The following is a 10252-nucleotide window of genomic DNA, read 5'->3' on the forward strand; positions in this document are numbered from 1 at the left end:
TGCTTATATTTATATGAATTTCATTTGAATTGTATTGTTTGAAACAACAGAATAATTTGTTGCTTTGAAATACCATATATAGTAAAATTTATAAATATATACAAATTTTTATGGATTTAATATTATTTAGTTTAACTTAAAAAAATTTACAAATAATTTTTACTTACAACAAAATATTAAAAAATATTAATATTAATAATTGCTTCATAAAAATGTTAATTAAAGCATTATTTAAGGTATTATTTAGATATTTGTGACATTTATTGAAAACAAAATCAAATGTGAGGTTATAAATGGTCGCCATTATTAAGAGATATGGTTCGGGTTCGCTGTCTAACAATCGGACCGTTTGACTGAAAATTATCAAGAATTTCATGTTCTTTAATCTCAGCCGTTGAGGGTCTTTCGTCTGGATTGTGATCCAAGAGTTTAGTTAAAAGATTACACTATTTATAAAATTACAAAATTGATTCAATACATTGAAAAATAGTACATTTAATACAATTTATTTGACACAAACCTCTGATTTATATTTCTGAATAAAATCTTTTGGAAAGATTTGTTTTCTCGCGTTATTTAAGGTAATAGTTCTTTCCATTTCAGTATTAAATGGAACTAATAGTTCAAATAATATGATTCCCATCGAAAAGATGTCCACTTTATGACTGTACGGCTGATTACGTATCTATAAGTAAAATATTAATTCATTAATAAAATTACTGTAAACTACTGTAATTTAAATGATTAATACCATACCTGTTCCGGACTCATATATAGTTGAGTTCCAACACAATTAGTGTGTGAACTGGAGCTTCGGTTCAAAATAAAACAATTGCTGTCATCTGAGCTAACATCTGGAGTGTGTATCTCCTCGTCAGCAGCAGTAGCCGTGACTAAACCAAAATCACCAATTTTTATATTACCATCCATTGAAAAAAAAATATTTGATGGCTATATCAATATAAAGTATCAATAGATTAATATTGTCATTAATGTTTAATTGAAAAATTGTTAATAATTATTGATATAATTGTTATGATATCATACTTTGAGATCGCGATGCATTAAACCCGTTGAATGCACGTAATGGACAGCACTAACAATCTGATCAAAAATATCTAAAACTGTATGAGAGTTGCGATTAATTGAATTATTTAACAACCAGTCTTTCAGTGTGTCTTTCCTACACAATTGCATTTGAATGTATAGATAACACCGGGGACTTATAGTATTGGGACGGTTAGCACTTTTGTTGGCTTCTCTATCTTTTAAGTGAGAGTTACTTAAGTTATTGTCTGACTTGTAAGTAGTCTCTTGTTTTGATTTACTTATAGTTTGTTGAATATTAGTGTTTATTAATTTAATTGATGAAACATTTTCATCGAAAACAATGTCAATCGATTGATTGCTTTGCGTTTGTGTTATAATAGCATCAGATTTATCATAAGTAAGACTACTTTCATAAGTAGTTTCGTTATTTTGTAAATGAAATGATGACTTATCACTAGCAATAGATTTGTTAACAATTTGTTTGTCTTTAATACGCAAATCATTAGTTGACAAATAATCATCGCTTAGATCTGGTTTGTCTTGACTTTGTTTCCAACCATGAGGTGGTAACTCAACCCAAGCATTATAGTACCTAACAATCCCCGTGTGATCTAATTTAGACAATGCTCTCACTTCTCGCATCACTTTTTCTCTCTGTTCTTTACGAATGGGAAGATATATACGTTTGACGGCGTAATGACTTTCATCTATCAAGTGTTTTGCCTCAAATACTACACCAAAGCCTCCCTTTCCAAGTCTTTTAATTTCTTCAAAATCAGATTCATATCTTGAAATAAAACCACTTTCTAATGAATTGTAAGAATTAAAAGGCGCTGAAAATAAAAGGTTTGTTGGGGTTGTGTTAGCGCTCGACTTATCATTTTTGGCACAATATTCAGAAATTTCATTTTCTAATAGTTTTATATTTTTCTTAAATTTGCGTTTAAGAAATGAAAAAATAATATTAAGAAGAAATGCTGAGACAACAGAAATAGCAGTTACTTCTCGCCAATAATACCAAAGAGATGCGATTACTATCTGTTGAATCAAACCATCATTTTCATCATCACATTCATCAGAATCCCAATTATTAGATTCACTGGAATTAATAAGACATTTAGTCTCAATATCTTCTATGGCACTAAATATATAATAACCAGCTCTAGAATTATCATCAGATGATATAGAGAATGAAAAAGGAGGCTTTGATATTAAGTTTGAATCACTTTCTAAATGATTTTTATCGCCCAAAACAGCTTCGGGTTTCCATTCAATTTGCAATATATTAGAAGTAGAGTCTTTGTTTTCTGTAGTTTCTGCAGTTAATAAATCATTTGAAGCCATTTTACCAGAAATTTTAGTTTTAATTTTATTGGCCAATTGAATATACCATTGACTTCGATAAAGACCGATATAAACTGAAGGCTCATATAACTTGTTGTCAAAGTTATCGCTTAAACCATACAATTTTTGTTTATCAAACAAATTAAATACATTTAGCTGACCATTACGATAGTGCCAAACATAAACTATTGGTGAATCAAAACGATGCGACCAATTGGTTTCTTTAACAATATTGTCTTCACTATGAATATGAGCAGATATAAAGCCATTGGGAACTATTACTTTAAATTTAGTCTCTTTACGTGTTTGATCACTAGTTTGTGAATAATTATCAGTTGAGTATACGTTTGATTCATAACTACTGGTACTTAAATCACTTTCATAATCACATTCATTGATATCGTATTTAGACAATTGTGGTTCACTTACAGTGAAATACCATTTTTGTCGTCCAGTTTTCGGATCAATTGCTCGAACTGTTTGTGTAATCCTTTTAAGTAAAACTAAATCATCAAATGTTTCATTTTCATTGAGCTGTGCCTCAGGACAACCATTGATACCGCATTCATAATAGACACGACCCGTAGATATATCAATACCCGAGAGTTGGCTTTCTTGACCCCCAGTTATGACCAAATCATCGCCCAATTTATAAGAGCTTTTAAGCAGTGTGTCTGCATTTAATGGTAAGCCATCAATTGTTTTACCATTAAATAGATACAAATTGCCATCAAGTGATGGTACAACTCGTACAACACGTCCTCTTTTAGTTATTTCAAAACCACTTATTGTCGATGAAAACAACGGTTGCGATGATAGTTGTTTGGACCAAACGAGATGTCCAGTCGACACATCAACAGCTGACAGCTTTCCATCTAATGTACTAACAATTAACAGGTCTCTAAAATCATCAACAAATGCATTGTTTTGTCAAATCAATCAATAAAATCAATAAACAATTCACTTCTAAACTAACTTATCATTTGCTTTATGTCTGCACTTATGGATCAATGGATAGTAATTGTCTAACGAGTTGTCCAATTGGTGATCAATTATTGCTTCATAGGTATCATCCGAATCTATGCATTGATTTAATGTTAAACCAATTGAGAGACCAATTAAAGTGATGACAATAGCGTTACAGATGTCGGCCAAAGAAAACATTTCTCAGACATTCATTCATTCATAACATTGTTATTGCATTTCAATTGCATTTTAATTGCCATTCATTTCAATTCATATTATTTTTATTACAAATTTATACTAAACTGAGTCATCATTTCGTAATGTTATATAAATGATATACAAATAACTAGTGTTGTAATCATCAACAAATCAATACAACTTTTTAGTAGTTATTGTTATTTAATTATATATTAATTAAATGCAATTTTAATTTAATTAGATATAACTTATTTAACATCATAATTGGTTTAATTAAATATTATAATTTATAATGTATTATTAATATAATATAAATCTTGTATGAATACAACACTAGTTTTCAAACTAATATTGTGCCATCTATTGTGATATTATGCTTATGAATCATTCAATAGTATAATATAATAATTAATTATATTTAATATTACCTGTAATTATTAGACCCTTTACTTTAATCATAATACAGGTATATTAACGCTAATATATAGTCTATAATATTATAGACTATAGATTATATATAGAATATACCGTATAATATACTGTAGTATATGATTACAAATCATAAATGTGTTGTATTTTTACTTCATTTTTCTTAAAGATTTAAAACTACTCTATGTTTCAAATAGTGAACAAAAAATAATTATAACTACAGTATTGGTCAACAAAGTGGTAAAAACTCATTACCGTATATAATATTGACTGCTATAAAACAAACATTTAATACACAATTAATAAAATAGTAATAAAGTAAAAGTAACTATTAATAAAATAACGGGTGTTTTTATTTATTTTTTTTTTTGACTATTTTGCACAATAGATATTTATTAATTATTAAATAGTTTAACATTGAAAGGAAAATAAATTTTAAAAAGTGAAAAATGAAAAACTTTAAAAATATATGATTTTATTGATAACAGGTGTGAATATTATTAATAAAATACTGATTTGTTAATCAAAATTTGAGATTATTATAAATATTGAATTTTTTTACTATTAAATTATTGTTAGTTTGATATTTCAAGTAAACCAATGATTGCTTTTGGAATGTATTCACATATAAATCAAACAAAATAATTATATGTAATATAAAACTAATTTGTTTGGCTCTCATATGATGTATAAATAATTTAAATTAAATTAGAAATTTTTGAGATATTAATGCTGAGTTAGTATGTGATAGTATGGATAGGGAGGGATGACTACCATGAAGTGGGACCGACAGCATTGATGTCAAAGTTAGAAACGCAAAGATTTTTGAAACTTGAAGTTTTGGTCATTGGTTTATCTTCTAGACCTGCCTTTAGATCGGTGTTAAAGAAACCCGAATAAAACCAACGCTTGGAGTTATTTAAGGACAACTCATTTGTGCCATTCTTCGACACTTTCTTGCCTTCCATTGATTTCCTTATAGAATACGGAGAGTTCTGAGGAGATCCCGATGGCGTCACTTCAGCTGACGAACTATGATCTCTCGGATCACTCAAATAATTCCAAACATTTGCTTTGTTTGTCAATTTTAAGGATGTTGAGCCCATTTCTATAATAAAAATTATTGTCATTATAAATAAATATTCAAATGTATGTCATTTGATATTTTGCGTTAAAATATATCAAATATAAAAGTTCTTGACCTTAATATACTTGGTTTAACTCTAAAGTAAACTACTAATTAACTAATCTCAGATATAATCTAATTTTTATTTTAAATGAAAACTATGAGGTTATTATTACCTTTATTTATTGAAGGAATGGTAGCTTTTTTGACATAAGAAGTACTGTTTGTATTTAAATAGTTGTTATCATCCGGAGCACAGGCATAGTCCTCAAAGTTGGTCGAGTGGTTCACTCTTTCAAACGGATTGCTAAACCAATCGTTGAGAGTATTATTGCTGTTCTTCTGATTATTTTCTGATGCATCCATTTTGACAAAAAAATTGATTTCACTATTTAATGACAAAAAAAATGATAATATTATAAAAACATTGATAGTTATATATTATTAAATATATAATAAATAAATAAAATATTGCATACAAAAAGTCTAAGTGTTTGCAATAGTATTGCCAAAAGTAAAGACTATTCAAGTGTTGAAAAGTATTTGATTGCCAACCAAAAGACCTGATCTCAGTGTCTGACAAATACATATTTATAATTATCTTTTTTTTAGCTTTAAATAATCAATATATTAAAATAAAAAAATATTGCTTTAAAATCACAATTACTTAAAAAAAAATATAACCAATTTTTAAGACAATTTTATGACTAATAAATGAATTAGTTTTAAGGACTCTTTTTATATAATATTACAGATGAAGAACTGGAAGATTAGCGCGAAGGTCACGAAGACATCCCGTTTTTCATTGGGAAGCCTTTTATCTTAAGAAATATATACACAAAAAACAAGTGTTGGAAGTATTGGCAACAAAACATATTTATTGTCATTTCATAAACACATTTTGACTGATAGTCTAAATTGTTATCTTATAAACCAAAGCACTAACTAATAAATGATATATTGATGGTCTGACTCTGATATCATTAATATAGTGATTACATGTGCCATAACTCTAGCTCTGGTGACAACTGACTGATTACAAGCAAACAAAATCAATATTTTTTTTTATTAATTATAATTGAATCCAATGTTCAAACATATTGGCCAATCAATTGATAAAAACTATGCGATAGTGTCTATGACTTACCGGAAGAATATATAGAGAAAGAGACCAAATACCCAATTGTTTCAATCAGATCCACACAATTGAAGAAAAACACAAAAAAATGAAATGATGTGATTATATGGTTATACAGAAGAAATTAATTAATTAATTAATTAATTGGACAGAAATAGAGAGATGAGGTGTCAATCAATTCATAAGAAAGTGTGAATAAATATAATCATCGATACAATTGCTGACAATTGTGAACCACTGTTCACACATTCAACCAATTGATTCATATTTTTGTTGTAATTTATTAATTATTATTATTATATAAATCAGATCTTAATTGCAATTATTGTAAACACAGATTACAAACAAATGTATTGTTAGTCTCAATGAATGAAACAAAATGTCGAAAAATACAGGCATTCAATGCAATCAATGATAGCATAATAGCATTGACAACACAACACAACTAATATATAATATTTAGACTTTCTTTCCCTATATTTTCACATAAATTGCTAAAAAATATTTATATTTTATTGAAATTATATAGAAATCACATTCAAATATAACATAAATATGTTCAAAATTTATAAACACAATGTATATAAACAACTTAAACAATATTTTAAATTGTATTTTTAATAATAACAAAAATCTATTTTAATGGAAATTTTAATTTTAATTTATTGGGAATTTTCCTATATGTTAGAAATATTGTGTTGTCTACACATCTAATGTAACCCAATGGCATAGTTTAGAACAACTACAGTACTGTAATACTTTGTTTAGCTTAACTTAAACTTAACTTAAAGTTTTAAAAATCAGAAAAAATATATTTCAAATAATTAACTAAAACCATATAATAAGCCATTTATATAAGTTATATATAAAAGATTTAATAACCAATAAAACCATATAAATTATGATATAATATATTTTATATAAAAATGTTGTAAATTTACTATGCTAATCTTGAATGCCAATAAATATATCAAAATATCAACACTGCTTTTTACTATTATGTTTTTAAAATCTATAAAATATATAAATGTGTACTAAATATAACAACTATAGTTATATTAAATATTTAACATATTTTAATAAAATAGTTGTCAACAAAATTCTAAAGTATTTAAAACTAAATGAACTTATATTATACTTAATGTGATCTTAAGCTAAACAATATGTAAGTAATAGAAATAATGATGAAATAGTAATACATTTCTCTTCTCAAACTTAACTTCAATGTAATCGTGTGTTTCAACAGCACTGACATCACAACTGCAGTCAAAAAGTCTATAAAATAGTTGGAAAACACTAAACAATAATATAATTATTATTATTCTGACGATTGATGACATCAACTGATTATTGCTTAACATATTTGTTATTATTAAACAGTTATGTCGTAAACAAAATCAATTTATTGATTAATTAATTAATAAATTGTATAAAATACATAAACAACTAAATATTTTTTTAAATTGGAAAACTTTGTACATATAATTGAAAACATTCCCTCAGTTTATCTTATAATAAAAAATCGACAAAAATAATAATAAAGAATATATATATACAGTATTTGGCAACAATTTTGTCTATTTATCGCAAAACATGCTATAATTTTATGCAAAAAAATATTTTATAATTCTGAATATATTTTTTTTAATTTTAATTATAAATTTTTGTATTTTATAAATATACAATATATAAAAATATTTATAAATTTAGAGTTACTTATTTTTAAAAATGTAATTTATATCTTAATTTGATCATATAAATTTTTGAATACCATAATTTTATTTGCTAACAATATCAACTAAATAAATAAAAAATACTTTATTATTCAATATTTAAAATTATTTTATACAGGTCATATTGTCAATATATATTAATAAGTTAGATATTTTATTTTGTTTTTATATGATTCTATAGATACGATATCAATGTTTGAAATTAATATCCATTAATTTAGTAAAACTAAGCAAATATGCATTTAGTATACGCTCTAATAAGTTAAAATACTTTTGAAAACTTGAAATATACAGAATATCTTAATTATACTTGAAATGTACTGTAAATGTATAAAATTACATATACTGTACATTGGATTAGATTTGTTACACAAATGCGATAATAAAAGTAACATTAAAAATATATACAAAACTCACACAAATTTTCCATAAAGTTTCCTAATTGTCTAACATGTTTAATATTTACGATAATATTAATATTTACTGTATTTACATTTTACATAATTTGAGCATATATTTAGTATAATAAATTTTCTAATAGTTTTAATATAACTTATAGTCTATAAGTCAAACATTTGATTAAAACTATATTTTTGTCTATTAAAAATTTAAAAATTCAAAGTCAAAATTTGCACTATTATACTTTTATAAAAGTAATTGTGTTAAATAAATTATGCTTTGATACCAAATGGTATATAGTATTCAAAATCAATTTTTTATATAAAATAAATGATAGAAATTAAATAATTAAATAATTATATTTAAAGTCGCTTTAATGTTTATCAATAATATTATTACAAAAATTATGATTTTATTTATTCTAATAAGAGTACAAAAATACAAAAATCTGTAGTTAACTATAAAATTGATAATAAATTTAGAGTACTTAAAAAATATTAATAAAGTACATTACATACTGTATGTTTTATATAATATAATATTTAATTATACTTATTTAATTAACAATATCAATAATCTAACTATAGTAATTTATAAATTTATAAAATACTGTATATAGCGGTATATTGTAAATAATAATATAATATCAATTAAGTTGTACGAAATAATTATCAATTAGGAAATGATATAATAACAGGATTTTTTTATAAAAGTAAATATTCAATAAAAATAAAATTACATTTACTATACTGTATATCAATAATTGAAGAATAAATACTAATGATATAAATGTTATTATATTATTGTTACTAATTGGCAAAAAGTATTTTAGTATTATTGTATAGTTAATTGTGTATTTAAATTTAATTGAAATAAATATAACTTTCTTAACAGTTTTTTGTATAAGTAGCAATCAAATCAATAAATTCATAAATAGTTATTCAAAAGTTATACTGTCATTTTCACTTTTAATATAGTCATAGTCATAGTTTTAATATATTTATTTTTATTGTAAGATAGTAGCGATGAAATAAAATTCAGTTAACACTAATTTGTAATCTTTGTTAAAATTTGAAAAATTTTTGAAATTATTATTTTATAGTTAAGTTTAGATATTTATAATAATAAAATGTCAATTTTGAATTAATTAAATATGATTATTATTTTTATTTTGAAAATATCTTTCAATCACTACGTCCTTTCAATAATTACTGTTAACTTATATATTATTTATATTTATAGTATAGTCTATAAACTTTATGGTACTATCTTAACACTAATTTACTCCTTAGTAACGAATAAATTAAAAACATTTTAGTTATTTTTAAAAAATCATCAGTAAATTGAAGGCCATTTGTATTACAATTAATTTACTAATAATGTGATTCAAATTATTGTTATTCACACCATTTAATAAGCAATTTTGTTGCAAATGACATATAAGAAACTTAATAAATTATATTATTATATTAAAAATTTAGAATTTAATATCAGTAAAGCAATATTTATATTTTTATAAAAAATGTAAATTACAATTAAGTTTTTATCAGTACATTGAGTTTATATTAAACAAAAAATACAGAATAATCATTTAATTTATTATTTTATAGTTTTTTAGCAAAATATAAAATAATTATCTTAAATTGTTAATTAAAGTAATAGTAAAAAGTAATCAAATAGTTGCTTAAAAATAATTTTATAACATAACTATATTGAGTTAGAAAATATATTAAATACTAAATAAAAGAGCAAATAACTAATGATATAATTTTGTGAAAATAGCTAAAATTATTACATATAAATTTCAATTATTTTTGATTATAGTTTAGCTCATTATTGATCTTAAAATAAAATTATTGTAATTTATTT

At 24.0% G+C, this 10252-nt stretch overlaps 2 protein-coding genes across 2 annotated transcripts; both read right to left on the bottom strand.

The window, feature by feature from the left end:
• Nucleotides 1–213: 213 nt before the first annotated feature.
• Nucleotides 214–3642, bottom strand: LOC128964643 (eukaryotic translation initiation factor 2-alpha kinase-like). Its single transcript, XM_054311274.1, has 5 exons — nucleotides 3371–3642; nucleotides 1048–3295; nucleotides 757–951; nucleotides 521–685; nucleotides 214–446 (listed from the first exon to the last, which is right to left on the bottom strand). The coding sequence occupies exons 1-5, from the start codon at nucleotides 3556–3558 to the stop codon at nucleotides 288–290; spliced, it is 2955 nt and encodes a 984-aa protein (XP_054167249.1). The 5' UTR covers nucleotides 3559–3642; the 3' UTR covers nucleotides 214–287.
• Nucleotides 3643–4345: 703 nt separating this feature from the next.
• LOC128964518 (uncharacterized) lies at nucleotides 4346–6366 on the bottom strand. Its single transcript, XM_054311132.1, has 4 exons — nucleotides 6261–6366; nucleotides 5593–5689; nucleotides 5290–5501; nucleotides 4346–5095 (listed from the first exon to the last, which is right to left on the bottom strand). Exons 3-4 carry the CDS (start codon nucleotides 5477–5479, stop codon nucleotides 4758–4760), a joined length of 528 nt encoding a protein of 175 aa, XP_054167107.1. The 5' UTR covers nucleotides 5480–5501; nucleotides 5593–5689; nucleotides 6261–6366; the 3' UTR covers nucleotides 4346–4757.
• Nucleotides 6367–10252: the final 3886 nt, after the last annotated feature.

This window comes from Oppia nitens, unplaced genomic scaffold, assembly GCF_028296485.1.
Source record: "Oppia nitens isolate AA-2021 unplaced genomic scaffold, nextdenovo-longstitch-racon4-pilon3 scaffold9_pilon_pilon_pilon, whole genome shotgun sequence".
In the NCBI taxonomy this organism is placed as follows: domain Eukaryota; kingdom Metazoa; phylum Arthropoda; class Arachnida; order Sarcoptiformes; family Oppiidae; genus Oppia; species Oppia nitens.

Excerpts from the sequence above, each read along its gene's own strand:
- LOC128964643 (XM_054311274.1), bottom strand. The coding sequence starts at position 3,558 with ATGTTTTCTTTGGCCGACATCTGTAACGCTATTGTCATCACTTTAATT. Across the intron at positions 3,296-3,370 it reads AGACATAAAGCAAATGATAA|AGACCTGTTAATTGTTAGTA; the intron begins GTTAGTTTAGAA and ends TGATGATTTTAG. Across the intron at positions 686-756 it reads TATATATGAGTCCGGAACAG|ATACGTAATCAGCCGTACAG; the intron begins GTATGGTATTAA and ends TTTTACTTATAG.
- LOC128964518 (XM_054311132.1), bottom strand. The coding sequence starts at position 5,479 with ATGGATGCATCAGAAAATAATCAGAAGAACAGCAATAATACTCTCAAC. Across the intron at positions 5,096-5,289 it reads CATTCCTTCAATAAATAAAG|AAATGGGCTCAACATCCTTA; the intron begins GTAATAATAACC and ends TTTTTATTATAG.